The following is a 23,241-nucleotide window of genomic DNA, read 5'->3' as shown; positions in this document are numbered from 1 at the left end:
ATTAATGCTAAACAATTTAGTTAATTGAATTCCTTCATCACCAACATGAATGGATGGATGGACAAATACAGATTCTGCAGCTTTTGCTTTGTGCAATAACAGTTTTAGGATGACATTTGATTGCAGCAGGACTGCATTTAATGACCTTAACGATTCTTGCTGGGTTTTTTTCTATACATCACCACAAACCTCTGTTTTCCTTTGTCCTACTAATTTGATTAATTTTTTTATGCACACTGCATTCTGACTTCATACATAAAAAAATAACATTATTTTTGGTTTCACATTTCATCTAAGAAAGTAGTTTACTATTTTTATTGAACACCAAATAAAAAATTAAATTAATTTAAAGAATTAGGATCATTGCCTATTAACCACTGAATGATAACTTATTGAACTGCTGCTTACATTACTACTTTTAAATTAAATTTAATGTGATTCTCAAATGAACTAAATTTGCAAAATTTAAATGTTCTGTTTTGCTTGGCAAGCTGCTTTTTGATATGTTTTAATTGTAAATATTTATTTATCTATTAATTACTAAAGATGGCTTTCCTAGAATTTTCTTATTATTTGTAAATTTTGTTTTTATGTATTTTAATCTTTATAATATTTTCATTAAGCAAAAGTAAAAATGTTTAGTAAGCAACTTTTCTATACATCTGAGTAGCTGAAGTGAATTTTAAATAATTCCATCATTGTATGATAGATGTTGATTGTATGTCTACCACATCCCCTAACCTTGGTAGTAGATACCAGCTCGTATGTCACACTACCAACAAAAAAATTAATAACAAAAATTTTTACCTGGTACTTATCTTAGAATATACAGTAGTAAATAAATTTTTCGCAATTCAGATAAGAATATGAAAACTGAAAAAATTGATTTTGTAAACATGGCATCTTTGATAAATTATAATACTGAAATCACCTTACCAACCAATTAGTATATTTTCTCTAAAATTTCCAGCTATTTAGCCATCTTCAGGAGGATAATTATTCTTATAAATTAATATTAAAAAATAAACTATAAATAAAATTTGTAAGTAAAATCACAACAAAGTCACAACAACTAAATGTCAATAAAGTAAAAATAATGTTTGTTTTGTAAGTATGTCCCTGTTATGATTTTTGTGGAGTGGGGAAAGTAGTCAAACTGGCCAACCTAACAATTGTTGTTCATCACTTGCTTATATAAAATATCATCACGAATCGAATCTGTTCATTAATTAATAATTACATGCAATTTCTTAATATTACTAGTGTTATAAAAATTATTGGAATAATCTAATACTTCCATAAATTTATCAGGATCATATCTATGTTTAGTTTCCAAGATATGTCTTGCAAAATTTGGCCAATCTTAATAGCATTTTATAATACAATTGATGTATTCTCAACTGTCTCAACTCAGTAGGAAAGTGCATCAATATGCCTTATGTAAATTAGTAATACAACATTTATTAAAAATAAGATAGTATTAAATAAATTTAACATAAAAGAAAGTAAATACAATAAGTGTGAGAAAGAACTGGTTTGAACATGAATTGGGGAAGAAATTTTGGTTAAGAGATGCGAGAAGAAACAGTAGAACATGAAAAAAGGAATTGTGGAAATTTATGGAAAAATGAAGGACAGTATTAATCAACTACTAATATTACAATAAATACACTTTTCAATCACCTTTAAAATTTAACACCTTACAAACCACTGAATTCTATACATGAGTTTTAACCATAATTCAATATTTGCTGTATTTAGACTCAATGGTTCACCGACATATATATATATATATTTACAGACACAGAAACAAATACATTTGTAAGTATAATAACCTAACAAACATTTTAAATGAAGAAATAATAATAAAAGGCACAATGTATACATTAAGGAGTAAAACCAGATGCTGACACAACAATCAACACATAAAATAATTTCAGGTGGAGGATTATTATTACACCTCCATACAAGTACAGCATACTTCATACTTCACTCTGCAGCATGAAGAATGTAAGATTGTCATGGGGAAATAACATGAGAAGTAGAAAACTTCAATCAACTAACAGAAGCAATAAAAACAGGACTCAATCAATAAATATTCTAAAAACTCAGTTTTCAATGATACAGACCTGGCCAGTAATAAGTTCATATAATATAGCTCCATAGCTCCACCAATCAGCTGATTCAGTAATAGGAAATATTGACGATACTTCTGGAGCACAATACAACTTTTTAACAGCTTTATAATCAACTGGAGGCTCGACACCAGCAAATTGACAAAAATAAGTCAGTCGAATAGATCCATCATGTACTAGAATATTATCTGGATTTAAATCTCTGAAAAAAAGGAAGATAAAAAATATCTGAATAATTAGTAAGAAAAGCTGATTGCTCAGGGTAGTATGAATTTATCAAAACCAAACATTTCTTATTTCAGGAACGCTTAATAAATAACATAAAATTAAATTAAATTAAAAAGTGATAAGAATTAAACAGTTGTTTTTAATTAAATATTCTACAAAATACTAATGAATTAACTATTAAAAATGACAAATATCTGTTTTCATTATTACCACTACTATCTTCCTAATTATATAAGGAACTAACCTGCATATTATTCCAACATTATGTAAAGCATTTATAGCAATAAGTAACTGAGCTGCCCACTTTTTCACTGTTTCTTCTTTAAGACCATTTCCTTCAATTTCCTGTTTCCACCACTGCGCTTCACCATCGGTACTTACACTACTTACTGGTGAACTGGCCTAAAATTCAAACACCATTCAATTAATCAAATAAAAAATATTAATAATAATAAAATAATAAAACAGTTGAGAAAAACATAAAAATTAACATTCACATGTCTTCCTATTATTTAATTAAATCCTGATATTTATGAATGTTACATCAACATCTGAACTATCAATTTTTGATTAGGATGATTACTCATATCTTTCACTCTCTAACAGCTTTTTCGAAATATTTTGCAACATCTACTACATATTATGCTCATCTACTTTTCATTAGGGATACTGTTTATCAACAATGAATGTAATATGGTTTCTACCAAGTTCTTACCAGCTTATTTTTTACAATTTTCTTTTAAAATTCTTGTTAGTTAAGAAACCCATTTCATGCTTAATAAATAAATAAATCTTTTAATAATAAAAACAGTACTTACATATGAGGCACATTTTTAAAGTAAGTATTGTTTTGAAATTCCACCGCTGCTACGCTGTGATCGGCAATCCACACATGCGCACTGTGTACCTGCATCTGTTGGCAAGCCACAGACGTCATTATGGACATATTCGACTGTGTTTACGTTCGTTTGTGAGTATTTAAAATGCCTCCGCTGATCCAAAATCCCGCCAACTGTGAAACACGTAGTGTGATTCGTTTTCTTAATGCTAAAGGCGTGAAAGTGGCTGAAATTCATTGTCAGATCAGTGAAATGTATGGAGAAAACATTATGAGCGATGGAATGGAATGAAAATGGGTTAGAGGTTTTAAAGATGGCCACCAGAACGTTCATGATGAGCAACAGAATGGACGACCTTCTGTCATTACTGAAGATTTGGTGCAGAAAGTCGACGAAGAAGTAAGAGAGAACAGACACTTTACGATTTCTTCACTATCTGAAGAATTTCCTCAAGTTTCAAGAAATGCTGTCTATGAAATTGTGACCAAATGCTTATATTATCAACGATGATAGTATCAAAGTGACCATCAAAGCACTGTTGGTAATTAAGTCAGGCGGCAGACTTCTATGACGATGGTGTTCAAAAGCTGGTTGCACAATATGACAAGTGCCTTAATATTGATTGCAATTATATAGAAAACTAAATTAAAATACAAGCTTTCACGTAAAAATAAAATTGTTAAGAATAGTGTACTTATTTTTAATTTCAAAACTATACACTTTAAAAACAGCCTTGCACTAATGAGCACTACTACTTTTAATAACGAAAAACAAACAAATTTATAACCAAACAGAAACAAAAACAACAACAGTTTAGAAAACCCCCCCAAAAAAAATTAAAACCAAACATAAACACAGAGAAGGAAAGTCCAAGTGGAACATCACATCCCTTCAGTGATACTTCCTTTCACCAAATATGTAATAAAACTTTCTGTGATCACCCATTCGGCCCAGCTTTTAACCAATTAACACGGAGATAAAGTGTCAACCCGATAATATCAAGCCGACAAATGGCCTCTGTGTCCATTAAGTCATACCTAGCACATCATATCACACGATAAGCATTGTCCAATAATCTGCATTGCAGACACATACCACAGTACGCCAGGCTGAATTTTTGTAGTCTGTCCCAAAAAAAATCTTGCTCTGAAAGAAATTGTGTCACATACTTGTTTGGGTGCACTCAAGAGACACTCTTGGGGATTTGTCCCACAAATCAACATTACAGAAAAGATCATGCATATAATGCCCACACTCTGTCTCATCCCATCTGGCCTGCCACAGGGCAACACCATACTGCTGTATCTCCTTCATTTTCTCAGAAGTCAATTCACCTGACTTCTTTACAACATAATCCTGTTGCCTTTCAAATGCAATTAAGTCTATCAATTTCACACATGTGATCACCAAGCTTGCCTCTCGTGAAATTGTATGGTAACCACCCATTACTGTTAGCAATATAAGACATTGAGCCCATAACAAAATTTCCCGACTGCTTTTAAATTTTCACCTGTCTGCCCAAACAGGCACTGCATATAGCATAATTGCTTTCCAGACGGCCTTATACAAGACACTATAGTCTTAAAATTAAGGCCCCAATCAGGATTGACCAAACGTGGAATTCTGAAGAAGGCATTACAAGCCTTCCCCACAACGTATTGAAGGTGCTTCTTAAACTGCAATTTCTCATCAAAAAACACCCCAAGGTATTTTGAACCTGAACATATCTAATACATTGGCCTGACACTGAAACACGGACTCACCGCATCAAAGTCAAACGGCTTTTGAGGGGCATCATTGTGGTCTTTTCCAGGTTAAACATCATCTTATGTTGATGACCCCATAGCTCAAATATCCTGCATGCTGGAGTAGCTCAGAATTCAACCCCCCTCTGCAAACCTCCTTCGGTCAGCAGGAGCCCAACGTCAGCATACGCCATGATGCGACACCCGCTGGGCAACCTCAGCCGCAGAAGTAAATCAAACTCCACCACCTACAATAAGGGACGCAACACAAAATATTGGTCTACATCATTCATACTTACAGGCACCAAACAATCATCTGGCAGCCCATCTTTATATTTAAAAACTTATTCTGACAAAGCACCAAGAGATGAGATTATAATTTAGTTTGGAACATACGGATTCATAATAAATATTTAATAATGATGACAAGGATAGTGTTTCATTAAGACATTTTAAAGCAAAGCAGTAGAGGGTTCAATTTTGTTGTAAATGAAATCAATTTGATCATCCCAAGAAAACTAGTCAACTAATAAAACACATAGAAATTTTGCTTTGCTGCTACTTAGAGCACTGATAACTTACAAATAACAAGTGATTTTTTTTTTAAGAAGGATTATGTGGAAGCATTTTTTGGTCATGAGACAAAAGGAAAATAAAAAAATAAAACAAAACAAAATTAGAAAATATGTTGTGGAAAATTTAGCAAACAGAGGTAGCAGAAAATTACAGGAAGAAACAATAAAAGGAAATGAAACTGGATTAACACATAACATACTTCAAAGAAGTAATGTTCTGGTGGCTTGAATAGAAGGAAGGTGGCTTTAAATAAGAAACTGTAAGAAGGTTGCTGGTTGACATCAAGATTATGAAACCAAAAATATAAAAAGAAATGGATTATGTGGCATAAAATTGTTTGGAAGAGAAGAAATATTCAAACCTGTAAGAAAACAGACACATAAGGTCTGTTCAAAAAGCACCACACATTGTTTTTCTTTGGAAGCAGCTGGAAGTTTATGTAGATCAGATTTTAAATTACCAGAGCTGTATATATGTGTGATTTTTTTTTATACTTACTGCAAGCAGTGTGACTTTGAAATTGAACAGGACCATTTCATATTAAAGGACAGAAACCTGCCTATAATGATTCTGACTTTCTCTTAAGAGCATATCAGTGATGAAAGTTGGTTGAAAACAACCTAGAAACCAAGGCTTAGTTATTATAGATGAACTCTCTGAACTCTAATAGCCAAAAGAAAGCAAGACAGGTGAGGAGCAGAACCAAAATGAAGCTTACAGTTTATATTTATACCATGAAGTTGTACGTTAAAAAAATGAATTTTCACGATAATTTCGATAAGACATTATCAAGAAGTTCTCTTTAATTTTTGTGGCGCCATTTGCTGAAAAAACCAGATCCATGGAAATTACACAACTGGAAACTAAATCATGAGAATGTTCTCTCCCACTCGTCAAAGGTCAAGATTTTCTGACTAAACATGAAATTCTCAAGTCTTATTTTCCTGATATTGCTTCCTGTAAATTATGGATATTTCACAACTTTAAAGTACCATTATAAAAATGTGATATCACAATTATTATTGAAAACCAATCAGAAAAAACTTCCATAAGATAAGTGCTGGGTTAAATTTGTTAAGTTACAAGTCAGAATTTGAGAAAATAGGGTTAGAAATGAATATGAGAGATATTCTTCCTTTAAGGCCTATAAATCAGAAAATATGCATCAAAACTGAATTTTATATTTATGAAAATCCTTACCAGATTATTAAATGATTGCTGCATATCAGAAATCAGTATGCCTCCTATTAATATTTTTATTAGAAATGATACATGCTACCCTGTCGTCATAAGGAAAAAAGCAGTAACTTTAATATTAAGCAAAGAAAAGTTAAATTTTAATCCTTCATGTAAAGGATATGCTGATTCTAAATATGTTGCCAAAAATGCATATCTCCATTCTATATGGAAATAAAAAACAATCTCCAAGCGTAACTGAAAATTGTCTTTTCCTACAAAACACAATAAATCCACCAAGAAGTTACGGAGATACTGATAAGTTAATTATGATCCAGAGATATGGTTTTTTTCTTTTCAAACTAATGTCATTGTACTTGCTGCTTTCCACAGTAAGATCATATGTCTCATACAACATTGCAAACAGCTGTTAAAAAGCATTGTGTCGCAGTTTGTTTTTGAAATGATTCACTTTTCTTTTTATATTTAGTTATAATTTTGTGAAGTTAATTGGCTACATAGGTTTCTGGTAACTCATTTCATGGTTTTAAAAATCTGTTTTTTATAAGTTTGTCATATATAGTATCTGAAATGGAATGCGTTAATGGTAGTGTTAAATGAAAGGCTAAACGTGTTCCTTCATATTCCAAACAGATTTTCAAATTATTTGTAGAAAGATATAAAGAAAACACAATTTCCAGTGACAGCAATTTTACTAATGAAAATATTTTAAAACAAAGTGATGCTGAAGGCTGTAGGTTAGGTTTTTATTTTCAAAATAAGAAATGTAATACTGGTACTCAGATTAATGGCTTTAATAAACCTGAACAGATGCTTAAAAATGTTTCTAATAAAGTTACCAAAGTAGCTTCAAATGATAGTAACTTTTTATTAATAAGCAATTCTTTTCCAAATAAAAATTGTGCTACACTGAACATTAGCTGTGTTAAAAGTAAACGAGCGATGAAAGAAACTGATATGTTCTGTGGGATAATATGATTACTGATGCAAAAATTCAGATAGTTTTTTGTGTCATGATGAGGAAAATAATAGCTTAGAAGCTCTTGTTGAATGCAATAATTCTGGTAATGTTGCCTAAATTTCAGGAAATTATAAATCTGATATTGATAATGCATGTTTGCAACCTACGCAGATAGCTAATATAACTATAGTAAGTACTAACAATCTCACTGTATATATTTAATCTAATCAAAGTGTAAATTTTGATGGAATTGCATTCATTAATATTACTGAAAATACTGTAATAGTAAGTAAAAAAAGAATGTTCAGTAACATTTAATAGCGAGCCTAATATTTCTGGTACTCTTTTTCTTTGTCAAAATGCTCTAACAAAACTAACTTAAAAAGGTGAAGCTCATCACGGGAAACCTAAATCTTTTATGGCAGAAAGTAAGGAAAAAATAGTGATGAGAAAAGACAGAGTAAATATGCAATGAGATCTCCTTGTCTTAATACTTGTAGGAAGAAATGTTTGGAAAAAATCCCAGATAGAAGAAAACATATTAATGTAAATTTTTGGAATCTGAGCAACAGAGAAAGGTGATTATTTATTCGGACTTGTGTTAATGTCAATAAAGTTCAAAGAAGCCAAGGTGAAAATAGTCCAAAGAAAATGCAAAAACTGAGATACTTCTTTACAAATAACAGGGGAGAAAAAAAAGATGTGTGCAAGCATTTTATGTTAACAACTCTTGGATTTTCTGAAAAGAATGACATACCTCTCTTCAATGCAATTAAAACAAGTAATGATGATGAAAACTGTAGTATTACACCACCTACTGATATAAGAGGGAAAAAAGCTGCGTTAATAAAATTGACAAACAATTAATTGAAAGACATGTTGAAAAGTTTAACCCATGCCTAACACTATAGACGGGAGCATGCTCCCAATTGATGATACTTGCTTCAGAAATTACAGTAACTGACAAGTAGAATAACTTCGTACAAAATCACCCTGATGTTAATTGTTCATGTGACTCATATCTACATGTTGTTGATTAATTAAATATTTCTTTTACAAAGGTGGACCACAAAGAATGAGAATATTGTAAAATGTACAAACAACCTGATCCACCATATTATAAGCTCATAAAACTTAACAAAGTATATAAATTATAGATCTCAGCCCACTACAAACATTTTATGACTGTTTACTGTGTTGCAATAAAAAACACATCTACTAAAAGCTAAACTTGCTTGAAGTGATGCAAAAGTCATATTAAACTTAATCAATCCATGCATGATTTGGTGTATGTATCAGCTGACTTGCAGAAAGTAATGTTGCCTAGAACTGAAACTGTTAAAAGTTATATATTCACAAAGAAAATAATTACATTCAATGAGAGCTTTGTTCCCTTAGGAGAGTGGAAACAACAAAAAAAAGAACCCTTAGCTGTAGTATGACATGAGGCAGAATAGCATGCTGAAAAAAAGAAAATATCATAAATTTTATGCATGCTTTCCCCTTACACCACTGTAAAAAAATATTAATAAATGGCTTGATAACAGCGCAGCACAGAAAAGAACTGGTCTCTTAACATTTATTGTTAAAATAAATATATAATAAATTATATATTATAAATGTGATATATTACAAATTCTAATGAAATTGCAGCAGATTCACTGTCACTTAACTTCCTTTCTGTGGGTCATACCTTCATGTCTGCGTTCACATTTCACCACATAGTTGCTCAGTCAATGAAAAAATCCAAGTACGTTTATGACTTTCAAGATTTTATTATATATATTGAAATTCAAAAAAGTAAAGCCTCCTACTATTAAAGTTATGGAAGCATCACATTTTAGTGAATGGTGTGATCTCTAATCTACGTATAAAATAAACAAATGTAATCCCAAGCCATATCTGTCTAAAATGATTCACGACCTGTAAAGGACATTTTACATTAAAATTCAAAGAAGTTTTAATGGTGAGACAAAAGAGCTTAATTTTAACAGGCAAATATAGTAAAACATAAAAAATTTCCACTTTTTCAAAAACAAAGCCATGACCCAGGTATTAAATAAGATAAGAAAGATGACATTATATCCAAACTGGTTCCACTTATGCTGAAGCACAAAAACATTTTTGGATTAATTTACCATCTTCAGCCAACATACCTGATCAGATAATTATGAGTGAAATTTAATGAAGAATACTTAAACCCAGCATAACAATTTTAAAAACTAATCTTGATTTAATGAGTTATTTCATTGTGTAATTGCATTCAGTTTCTAAAGTTTTCTGGTTAACAAACACTTAACAACTAACACTTTAATGATTATTTTTTTAAAATTTCTATTTCACATTAAGTTAATAAAATTGGCTGATTAATGTTGTTAGTTAATTGTTCTCAGTTTTATAAAAAAACCGTACAGAAGAAGCAAGATGAGTTAAGTAATACATTTTTGTGTTAAATTATTTGCGCTTAGTTTGGAAAATTATGAAAAATTATGTTTATATGAAATTACAATTATTAAATGGTTAAACATTTTTGTATTAGAAAAGTTATCTGTTTATGTTTTTTCTTCCTTTTTTTAATTCAAAGAAATTAAGATTTTTGGATTTAAGTTTATCTTTATGTTGATTATTTTAATTAATTAAAGAATATTTTGGTCTCCTTTTTAATTATTGTGTTAATTCTTGGAGATACTATTATTTTACTTGTGTTTGAATAATAATAATAATAATACACGTTACTCCAGCAGTAATAATAAAAAAGGAAGCAGTAACACAATTTGTATTTTTTACAATTTTTGAAAATAACTAGCAATAAAATTGACTTACAATTAATAAATGACAAGTTTTATTTATGCTTTAACTGTTATTTTATGTGGTAACGTTTTGGTTTTTGAAAAATGACTTTCTATGATTTTAAATGTACAAATCTCAAGACACTGACTGTACAAATGTATAGCTGACTGGAGTTACTGCTTTTTATTTCCTTGTACATAGTAAAGGAAGTATTATGATCGCGAAAAATCTCAGTTTTCAGATTTCAACGGAAATATCCATTCTGACTAGTTTCAGCATGACGTCTGTACATATGTATCTCGCATAATTCAAAAACAATTAGCCGTAGGATGTTGAAATTTTGGATTAGGACTGTTGTTAACATCTAGTTGTGCACCTCCCCTTTTGATTGCAATTAGCTGGACTAAGTGTCCAAAAAATGTATATTTTAAACTTTTTCTTATCTGCAGTAAAAAGCCCTCATTGAAAGCTTTTCAACGATATATCATAAGTGGTACTTATTTTCATTGGTTCCAGAGTTATAGCCAAATAAAATTATAATTAATAAAATGTTTGGATCTTACAAGGAGGAAGGCAAATTGGTTCAAACTCGACTACATCTCCTTTTTGTTTTAATTTAAATACATTGATTTATTAATAATTAATTATTAACCTCTGATTGTAAAAATATTTTTACAATAAATAATAACAATAGAAAAAATGAAAAATTATCAGAAGTTATTAATGAAATAAAATTTTATGTACTTTTCATTTTAGAAAAATGTATATATGTAATTTAATAGGCATACATGGAAGTCATATGGTGTTTACATCAGATTTTTTTCTTATGAGGGGAGTACTGAAGAAACTTATAAAAATGAAGCTCTATGAGAATGTTCATGACATGCGCAAGTTCTTGTAACTAAAAGTAAATACAAATTTTTCCAAAAAAGAATGTAGAGTGATCTATTTTAAATAAACAGACACTATGATGTCCTTTGACTAGAACACTTCTCGATTTATCTTAATGGAAAACATAATAAAATGAAATTGATAATAGCGCAAACTATTTTTATTATTTTCTGATATGGTATTAACCTTGAGAATTTTATACACCATGTTTTAATTAAAAGCATAATTTTATAATCAAACCGTAATAAATAATTGTATAAAATCCACCAAACTGATATGTGCAAAACTAATTGTGATTACTTAGTGATCACTTCAATGTTAGTTTAATTAAGTCACATTGCCATTCCTACATCATCATGACTTGCTTATTATACATATAAGACAATTTCTTTTTATTATTTAAATATAATTTATGCTACCATTAATAAAAAACTTCATGTTTTTACCAATCTTATATTAACTCGATCTTGGACTATGTATGTGAGATTCATGGTACAGAACCTTTCAGTCAAATTTTGAAGCATTTCTGCTTATGCATTCGCTCTGAAACTTTGCATTCAGGTTTACTCCTGATGACAACAAATTTTAGCAACATTTTCAAGTTGCTAAGATACATTAATTAGTGAAAAAAATGCTCCTTGTACTTATGCAACCTCGTTTACATGCATATTTTCTTACTGAAAGAATTATACATATTTGTGACAGTCAGTATTTTTTCTACGGCTGAGGCAAGAATTCAAATTTCATTTAATTGTTACATTCAAAATTTATGGTTGATGATTCATGTTACTTATGAGCTAGTAAATAAAAGTCATTACTCCAATTCAATCATAAGTGAGAAGTACACATTTTCCCTGCGTAGATTATAAATCAAAATCACCTTTTAAAAGTGTACAAAAAAACATCAAAAAAGTACAAAGAATATCGAAAAAGTAATTTTGCTGCTGACAGTACTAGACGCGACTGCACACAGAGTGAAAAAAATTGAGACTTTTGTTAAATTATGGCTGGAGTTAGAAAAATTTGGAATTTCCCCTGGTGTATTGAGTGACAACATTACTGACTGGTTCACAACTTGAATGCATGAGAAATTTTAATATTTGTCTTGAGACCTAAGATTTGTGATGTGTGAAGTGTTCATGAGTATATAGAAGTAATATTTTAAGATATATGAACTTTTAAAGCTGCCTATACTCTTGTTTCTGGTACTGGAAATTGGAAGCATGAAAACTTTGAAAAAGCGCTCAAACCTGTGCACTAGCGCATCTGTAAAGCATAAACTTATGAAGACTAACAAGTAGAAAATAAATATATAAAAAACTTTTTAAAAACCACTCTTTATTAAATGCACTAAAAAGTAGAAAATAAAAATTATGTAAAAAATTTTTTTAACCACTCTTAAATTAAACGCACTAAAGTGTAAAAAATAATTTTAGGACAGTATCTAAGAATGGATTTGACAACAAGGTTTGATGATGATATAAGATTATGTGAAAATCATAGCTTCAAATTAAAAATTTGATGATTTTGCCAATTTTTTCATATGTGTGATAAATGACCTAGAGTGGGGAGCTCATGTCAAAGTACAAAACTTTGTTCCCCACTCTTTAGGCCATTAAGCATGCATATGAAAAAACTTGTCTAAAATTTTAACAGAGGTTTTTTACTTACCGATATCTGCGGATATGAACAGGGTGAAAGAATATTTATTTTATTATTCACTGAAAAGAATAGTATTAAATAAAATATATTAGGCAGGATTTAAAGCAACAGAAATAAGAGATTATACATTAGGAATAGACAATTATGTTACCCTGAGAGAATTTTAGAAAAAGATTTGACATTTATCAAACTTTCGAAAATATTGCGGTCTCATGGGGTTTAAGTCACATATTCAGATAAAAAGTGCATGAAAAAAAGTTGAGCCAAAATTTTATTAACTGTGTAAGAACTACTGAAATTGAAGTAATAAAAACTATAGCGGTATTAGGAAATCGACAGAATTTGCAGATATATAAGAAAGATATGCATGAGCTTTTAGAAAGTCATTTGAAACAATTGATGAATGAAGGTCTTATTGATGATGAATTTACACATACAAGAGGGAACAATATAAGAAATCCAAAGCAGTTAAAAAAAAAACAATACCAAAGTAATTCAATAAAAAAAAAACTAGCAAATTGTTAAAATCTTTTGAAACAGAAAATTCAATCAACAATCTGTTCACGAGCATTGGCTGAAGTCTACAATGCTTTTCCACATTACAAAACTACTTAGATGAAATACAACATCTGTACAAATGTAATTCAACTGTTATTCAAAAAGGAAAAGTATCACATGAAGATTCAAAATATCAGAAATGTTGAATCACTGCACAATCCCAGTACAGATTCTTCACAGGTGTATTGGATGTACTTCATTATGGTATGGATTTGAAATACATTACTTTTATTGCTGATTTAAAACAGTAATATAAACTAATTTTTTTTTCTACATAAGATTATTTTGATATGATAAGATTTATGAATTTACACAATATTTTCAGTACTTCTATATTCTGTTATTCTATTTAACAATTAAATGCATTTTTCTGTTAAAAATACAAAATACAGCACAATATTATAAATAAGGTCTTTAGTCAGTTTCTTAAGTTAATATCCTTAAAGAGCCCTTTCGAACATGGCATGGTCAGTGACATGATTATAAACATTAATACTACAATTTACTGAAACTCAATTTATGAACTCATGGCTGGAATGCAATATGAGGAATGTTTTTTTAAGTAAGACATTATAAGAAATTATCACTGACTGTGGTAACAAATCAGGACTGCATATGCATTTTGTTTCAATATGTTTTAATATGGAAAATGGTCAAGTCAACTATACGATTTTGTGAACAATTTATGTGAGCTATGACGAATAATCCTGCCAACTGTAAAATTTATAGTGTTATATATATTTGTCAGCAAAAACAGTACTGTTGAAATTCAGACAACAGAGTGAGGTTTACAGACCTAAAGCTATGAATGATAGTATATTTAGCCAGTGGTATCATTTGACTATGGAAGGTTCATGATGAATAGTGGTCCAATAGTAGTATGGTATGCTACTAAAGTAAAAGTAATAAAAGTACATAAAGTAATAGTAGTATGGTATAATAGGGTCCAACAGTAGTGAAAAAATGAATTAATGGAAGAACTGAATGCGGAAGTTGATAACAATTGGCGATTAACTATTGCAGAATTATCTACCCAATTTTGAAACATTTTACATTCAGTAACTTAAAATGTAGTAAAGAACCTTAATTACAAAAACTGTGCAAAAGTGTACTGAAACTGTTAATGGATACACACAAGCAGAAATATCTGATTTTGGCCCAAAATTTCTCAGTTTTGAAAATGAAGGTGACAGGCCAATCACCATCACTGGGGAAGGAACTTGGATTTCCTTTACAAATGTAGTCAAAATTGTGTTGAACCAAGTAAATGCAATGATGTTTGTAGAGTTATGTTAATGCAATTCCTACATTCATCTCCAAAAGTAAATAAGCTTTTAACCAAGCACCTTCAACCATTACTTTTACTTCCTTGTATGAAGTAAAAAGAAAGTATTGTGATCACAAAAAATTATGGTTTCCGTATTTCAACAGAAATATCCATTTTGACCATCCCGGAATCCACTTTGACTAGTTTCGGCATGACGTCTGTACATATATATGTATGTATCTCACATAACTCAAAAACTATTATCCGTAGAATGTTGAAATTTTGGATTTAGGACTGTTGTTATATCTAGTTGTGCACCTCCCCTTCTGACTGCAATTGGCTAGACCAAAAGTGTCCACAAAATTTGGATTTTGGACTTTTCTTAACTGCAGTAATAAGCCCTCATTGAGAGCTTATCAACAATATATCATAGGTAGTACTTATTTTCATTAGTTCCAGAAACCAAATAAAATTTTAGCCAAATAAAATCTTACAAGGGGAAGGCACATCGGTTCAAATCCAACTTCACCTCCTTTTTGTTTTAATTTAAATATATTGATTTATTAATAATTATTAACCTTCGATTGTAAAAATATTTTTACAATAAATAATAATTCAATAACAAAAAAAGGAAATATGAAAAAAAACAAAAATTGTTAATATAATAAAATTTTATATACTTTTCATTTCAAAAAATGTGTAAATGTAATTTAGTAGATGTACAAGGAAGTCATGTGTATTGTCCACATCAAATTTTTTGGGTTAAGAAAGGCATCTTTCTGATCACGTTCTGGAACATAGAACTATTAATGTTGAAGTGCAACGTAAAAACCTACTGAAATGTAGATATACCATTCAAAACAGAAGAGATCACTTGTTATCAGTGTGATTGCACTTTTGTACGATAAAGCTTGATCTTACACACTAGCTTGAACTATTCTATTGGGAAAGTTTTCACCAGTCACCCTACAGTCTGGATCTTACACCAAGTGATTACTACTTTTGCCTTTAACCGATTCAAGACACAAATGATGGACCTGACAATGAAATAAGGAAGCTAATGAAACTATGCATTTAAGTTAATTATTATTATTTAGAAAAAAAAGGAAGTTTGTAGATCATTTTGGCTAAAATAATTCATTATCTTTCAGTCGTTTTATTAAATTTCATAATGGACTTTCATTTTATCATGGTTTGTGTGCTATTGCCCAGGATATATTTTTAGCTAAATTTGTTCTTTAGAAAATAGTTAGCTTATAAACAATTCAAACTACCCAACCCTAGAGGTGATATCAGAAATTTCCTGGACTACGCTAAAAAAATTAATTTGATTTTTCACAAATGTCCACTATCCCCTTCAAAATAGTCTTCTTGTAAGTATAAACATAGATTACAGTGCTTCTTTCACCCTTCAAAAGTGTCAATGAAATTTCTTTTCTAAAGACTGTTGAACATTGCCCGAGATTCTTTTCTTTGTGTCTTTTGTGGGGATGAATTGGCGGTCTTTCAGCTTCAATTTTAGTACAGGAAACCAAGCAATAACATAGAATGCTATATCCAGAAGGTACAGAGGGTAAGTTATTTGTCAAAAAATACATCATTTTGAGGAATGTGCATGAATATATAGTCATCATGTAACAACCAATATTATTTTCTTACAATTCTGGCATTTTTTTACACCTATTTGCTCAAGAATTTCAAAACCTCCAAATAAGAGTCAGAAGATTCACTCTAACACTTCAAGAAATAAAATATCTTCCCCTAGTTTCATGCAAAATTTTATGTTGTATTGTTGCTCCCAAAAAATGTACATTACAAAAATCGCTACTAACACTAAAATATGTTACATTCAAATAACAATAACAAAAAACTGGCAAGATATCAACAGTCCAAGAACATATGATTAAAGTGGAGGTTATGCAGAACACAATGCTGTCAATTGCACATTCCTAAATATCTTTGTTGACACATAATTAAAAATGTTCGGTTACTACCTGAACAGACCTCTTATTAAACTCACAAAATGCTGCAGAAATTAAATGCTGTATGAGCAGTTCTAGTTTGTTCTTTCCATGATTTAAAAATATGATTAACATGCATTTTGTTATGCTTCTGACCTGCCCCACCTTCATCAGGTAACTTTATCTCCAGATTATAGCTGAAAACTGAACTTCATTTTCAATTGTAACCTTAGAGATGAAAGTAGGTCCATAAAATTCAAGTTTTGTTCGGCAACAGTCCTTATGAATGAGTTCCCAGATTTTCTCCACATTTTCTGATGTTTTGCATGAGGAATACTTCCTGAAACGATCAGTCTTCAAGTGACATTCTAGTGGCATCTAAATGAGCATACCATTGAAAAACTTGTGTTCAACCAAATCAATCTTCTTCTTTAAAAGTCTCACAAATCATTATAAATCTCAGAAGACAAGTTACCAACTTTTTAATGAAAGAAAGTTTTATGCAGGTTCATTGTGCAAATTTATTGGTTAACACAGATGCGTAATAACACGTTATAACAACAGATGCGTAACAAGTTATAAAGTTATACCTCTAGACTGAGCAGGTGAACATAGGATACCCAAGAACATTCTGATACCATCTTTTATTTTGTGTATCAAATTTCATACAGATTAAGTTTTGAGGTAAATAACAAAAGTTAAAATATTTTTACTTTATTTGTGATACTGACAATAAGAACATTGAACTGTTAGTTTTAATAAAACAAAAGTAAATTTATAAATATAAACAAAAAAAAGTATAAGGAAATAATAAAGCAAGAAAATAAAATGTATGAACAAATTATGTAAAATATACTTAAAGTAACCGAAAAAAATTAGTCTTTGTCTGATATGTCAAATTTTTTAAAATGAAATTTTCGATACAAGACAAAATATGAAATCATTTACTTATTATAAAAAAATTAATAAAAAAAAAACAAAAAAAGTCAAAACATCATATTACAAAAATAAGATTTTTTAAAATAAAATAATTCTCTACCTCCTTTTCATTGAAAGTTTAGGTAGACACATTAAAGTATGTTTTTATATGATTCATTAAGATTCAAAACTATAAAACATAGCTACGTCTTTGTTCAAACATGAACTTTATAGCTTATTTTCAGAAATTAATTCTAAAAATAATAATCATATCTTGAAAGGGTAAAAGATAAATAAAAATTAAAAAAATACTGACATCAAGACTGTTTATTGGCCAGTTGTTCTGTAAAATCATTCACCTCATAAAATGGGAGATAAATATCATAACTGTCACATATTAACAATAATTATTTAGTTTGCAATGCTGGAGGTCCTAGATTTAAATCTTTTAAGATACTGTTTAACTGAGTTTGATATCTATTTGCTGGAGCAAAATTGTGGTATATACTGCATATTGCTGAGGATTGTTATTAATGACTCAAAAATTATCATTCTGAAACTGGAAAAAGTAATTGCTAAACTATAATATGGCTCACAGTCAGTTGTGAAACAGCCCAGTACCAAAAATTGACCAATTTTTTCCATTCATATAGTTTACCTTAGAGATTTGTAGAGATTTGTAAAAAAAAATTGTTATTTCTGGACATGTGTTTTTTGTTCAGTACTACGTATATATTTATTCCCAGTTTTCCACAGCATGGAAAGAACAAACTAGAACTGCTCATACAGCATTTTGTGAGTTTCATAAGAGGTCTATTCAGGGAATAACTGAATTTTGTTACTTTAACAAAATCTTTTTTTTTTCAATTACAAACAATTACTTTTTCTAAGTTTCCATCCTATTTTGCCCCATTTTTATCAAACACTTCTGCTTATTGTTTATTTATTACTATTACACCTCAAACAATCTCCACATACTTATTTTGATGAGATCAGAAGGATGGAATAATTACCAGGAATCAAACCCAAGACCAGAAGATCTAGAATCCAGCAAATTAATTGCTAAACCGAATGCAAGCCTGTTGTAAATCGATTAAATTGAGCATCTCTTTTATTCTATAAAGCTATACATATATATATATAGTTTTATGGAATAATAATGAGCATTAGCCCTGAAAAAGTGGCTATATTTTAAAAACTTGCTCCATCCCTATCTATGCAAATAGTTTTTACAATAATCTAAACAACCTACAATAATTCAGCTGATTTGATCAAAATTGTATTTTGGAGATTGGACTAAGTTATAATCTTAAGATAAATAAATAACAGATTGTTTGTATAATAATATTATTACTTGAAATAATAATGAAATACTTAATACTGGTACTGTTTATTTTATTTGCATATAATTTATACAAGGAAAGTAAGTTAATCAAAACTATTTTTTTAAAAATGATTTTATTACTTACTCTTGAATATGGAGATGGTGGATGAAGTTTTGTTGTGTCGTATCGGCAAAGTGAATGTGCAGGTGACTTAGAAATTCTAGAATCTGGACTAGATGAATTTCCATCAACTTCCTCAGTTTTTAAAAGTATACTATTTCTACTAATTAGATTATTAGTTGAAATTCTATTTATAAATCTTTTACTAAAATCACTATCATTAGACAAATATCTTGAATTTTTCATAATGTCATCAATCACATCATCACTTTTAACACATACATCTAATCTACTAACTAAACTATCACTTTTTAATAATGTTTCATCAACAGACTGTAATAATTTTCTAGCATTTTCCACTAAATTATCAATCTGAACATCAGGAATATCACTTATTAGATTATCTCTACTTTTATTAATGGATAATTTATTCATACTATTACTTTTATTAACAACAATATCATTTTTGCTTGATGATTCATCAACCTTTATAGACTTATTCAATTTTGTTTCTACTTTAACACTATTTGATAAATCACATTCGTTGAATTCATCCAAATTTTTCCACTTTTTAATTAAATCATAACAAGTTCTACCACTTTCTAATCGTTCAGCAACTAAATTAAATAAGGTAATATCTGATGAAAAATTACAAACAAGATCATCATCACAAACATTTAAAGAACCTTCACTTTTTGAATAATTTAAAATTTTTTCATATAAATTTTCTGCCGGAATATTTTCACTACTTAAACTATTATTAACATTACTGTTTTCATTGTTATTTTTCTTTTTAGGACTGGAATTAAAATTTAATCTTTCACCGGAAGTATACTCCCTAATTAATTCAAGGTAACTGTTCTCATTTTCACTTGACAATGATGACTGTGAACAGTTTAGAGTTGTAGTCAGGTTAGTGCTGATGGAACAATTTGAAGATGATGATTTTCTACCTTTTCCTCCTCCAGTATCATCATCATCATCATCATCACCATAATAATCAATATTTTTTAATTCTTGTCGATTAGTATTTCCACCAGAAGACTTGGGTAAATTGTTGGGAAAATATGGTGTAGCATAATCCCATAATTTTCCACTACTGCAACATAAATAATATAAAAATTATTGATGAAACAAGCAAAATAATTTCATATCATAAGAATTAACTTTGAGTGAATCTTGTTCACTCTCAGACTATTCACATTAATTACTGATCTGTGCCACTATAATGCCTGTATGTTTTACATTTTTAGGATTGATGATTTTAACAAAAAGCATACAAACATTAAATTTTATATCAACATCAAAACAAGGTAATACTATTGCAGACATGGATTGAATGATGCAACAAGGTTATGATAATTCATTTTTAAGCAGTATCCAATGTCATGAAGCATTTAAAAATAGTTGATCTTAAAGATTTAAAAGAAGTTAATTTATTACAACCTTTTCGGAATGTCCATAAAAAAAATGAATTTATCAAACACCAATTGAACTAATTCCTCCATTTTAATTTAACATTAATTAACATTTGATTACCTAAGAATGCACAGAAGCTTGAAGCATTTAAATTGTTCACGTGATGATATCCTGACAGGAAAACTCTAATGCTTTGTGCTCCAGCTAAGCCTAGGATAATCATTACAACAGATCATCAAACCTTCATGTTACTTGACAGATCAGATCTAATATCTAATAGTTGTTTCTTTTTTACATTCAGGGGAATGCGTTTAAAAAAAAAAAAAACATTTTCTGCTCAAAAAAGATAAACTGAATTATAATCTAAAGGTTTATCTGAAGAGTATCTGAACAACTTATGATTCTTTCACCATAACAATGCACTGCTGCAGTTATTCTTACAGATTTTAAACAAAATCAACTTATCTTTGCTTCTTTACAATACATATTTCTTTAATCTTTCACCTGAAGACTTTTTTTTATTTTGAAAGTTGTAACTACTTGAAAGAAATATGTTTGATGACATAAGAAACACAAGAAAGTTCAGAAGTAGGACTACACCTAACTGCAAAAAACTTTCCAAGAATCTTTTAAAGCAACAGAAGTGTCATAGGGAAGATGTATCAACCAAAGAGAAGACTATTTTTAGGTAGACAATTAGTACAATCAGTACTGATGCATATCCTTGTGTAATTCAAATATTTCAAGAAAATTATCATGAGTTAAACATACTCACCAAGAACATTGTCATAATCATATACCATATGAAGATAATATAATTTAAAATAATGAACATTATTTTATGTTTTAGTAAAATGTGAAAACAGCCCTCTAAATAACAATTTATTTTTCAGTTTCATTTCACCCAATTTTTTTTTTGTATATCAATATGGAACAGACTTAAAATCAATAAATCCATAAAAATAAAATCAGTGGTTTCACCACAAGCTACTAGCAACCTATGCAATTGCATTTATAAGTACTTGTCAGCAAATACAGACAATTAACTTAAGTTTTACAGGCAAGATTAAATGAAATTAAAAAAATAAAAAATAAATATGCTAATAGTGGCTGAATCAAAATATCATCAGGCCTTTATTCAATTTCACTGCAAATAAAACTGTGGGCGTTTTTAGTCATATTCTGCTGTTCTGCATCAGTATATTAAATATGTTTCTATTGAAATAAAATATGTATAATTTAAAATTACAGGCACTTTTATCAATATAAATGTATCACAGATACAGACAATATTAATAATAAATAAATCAAATTATTAAAATTTTAATTACACAAGTAAACTTGAATTACCTTATATGTTCAACAACTAAATAAATAGCAGTACTTGTCTCAAATATACCATGTAGCTCTACCATATATGGAATCTGGCGAGGAAATATAGTACTTTGTTTTTTAAAAATAGGACATGGTGTTTTCTGAAGAGCCTGTAATAAGTTTAAATTAAATTTCCAGTTAAGATTAAATCTGAAAATCAAGTTATTTATAAATAGAAAACATTTAAAAACCATTTACAACCAAATAAAAATATAATACTAAATGTGAATTTTGACTATTAAACATCTTTTTCTGGGTGAAAAACACTTTTGTATTATCATCGCCCAGGACTACTAAACAGTCATCATCAGTAGATACAGAGATTAAAAATACAAAATGAAATAAATAACCAATAATCATGAAATACTGCAAAAGAGTATTTTTACCTGTCTTTACAAAATTAAAATGAAACCAAGAGTTGAATAAGATTGTTTACAGTATTCTGTATTTAAGTCAAACATAATATCAGATTATGAACCAATATAAATCATTCAATGCCTTCTTTCAGCACTGGCCACCATGCAGTAAATACCTGCCTTTTATACACAGATCCTGACCCAAAAGGAGTGGGATGGTGGGGGGGGGGGGGGTTGCAGTAAATCTGTAACCCTGATCCAACTTCCTTTAATTACTAAAAATAAATTGTAAACGGATTGCACAAAAAAGGATATAAGTATATCTACCAGATGACTATTTCTGTATCCTTGCACAATAATACAATAACAGCTCTTTTTATTATCTTCCTTCATCTGCTTAGTGAACCTTTCTTATTATATTAATATTGACATTTTAGTTGAAAATCTATGTTGTTATAATTGTGTTAAATTGTGCAGTGTTCAGCTATTATTTTATATTTAAGTACAGTATTACTTTATGTTTATTTAGGAATTACAAAAATGTTGCTGAAAGAAATAATTTAAAAAAATTTCATACAGAAAGTAAAAACAAATTTTAACACAATAATTCAATCACTATGAGATGCACACAGTTTGTAATGTACAAATCAGGTAGCTATTTCTGCAAATGCATTCTCTATACTTCAGAAGTTAAAGCAGCAACAATGTGAAATTGAGGAAGCATTTTTTGTAATAAAGAGTGATTTGATTGATTTAGGTAAACGTTGTTTCACAACATTAAAATACTAGATATGGTGGTGGTAAGTGAAGACATCAGCTATCAAATATCTACTGTGACATGATTGCTAAATTAATGGAGAAGGGTGAATATTCAGTTTGTTTAGATTTAATGCTAATGAAATATCCTTTTACAGTAAAT

The 23,241-nt window shown here is 29.4% G+C and overlaps 1 protein-coding gene and 1 pseudogene across 1 annotated transcript in view; one reads left to right on the top strand and one right to left on the bottom strand.

Annotated features, from left to right (window-relative positions):
* LOC142325378 (ribosomal protein S6 kinase delta-1) overlaps positions 1–23,241 on the bottom strand; it is a 69,850-nt gene that overhangs the window by 6,165 nt on the left and 40,444 nt on the right. The window contains exons 9-12 of the mRNA XM_075367076.1: positions 21,943–22,076; positions 19,198–20,272; positions 2,608–2,765; positions 2,130–2,337 (exon numbers count right to left, since the gene is read on the bottom strand). Coding sequence (XP_075223191.1) covers positions 2,130–2,337; positions 2,608–2,765; positions 19,198–20,272; positions 21,943–22,076 — 1,575 coding nt within the window. The remainder of the gene's footprint in view (positions 1–2,129; positions 2,338–2,607; positions 2,766–19,197; positions 20,273–21,942; positions 22,077–23,241) is intronic.
* LOC142324639 (uncharacterized) lies at positions 8,153–14,440 on the top strand (annotated as a pseudogene).

Source organism: Lycorma delicatula, chromosome 5 (assembly GCF_047948215.1).
Source record: "Lycorma delicatula isolate Av1 chromosome 5, ASM4794821v1, whole genome shotgun sequence".
In the NCBI taxonomy this organism is placed as follows: Eukaryota; Metazoa; Arthropoda; class Insecta; order Hemiptera; family Fulgoridae; genus Lycorma; species Lycorma delicatula.
This window is presented reverse-complemented; position numbering and strand designations above follow the sequence as displayed.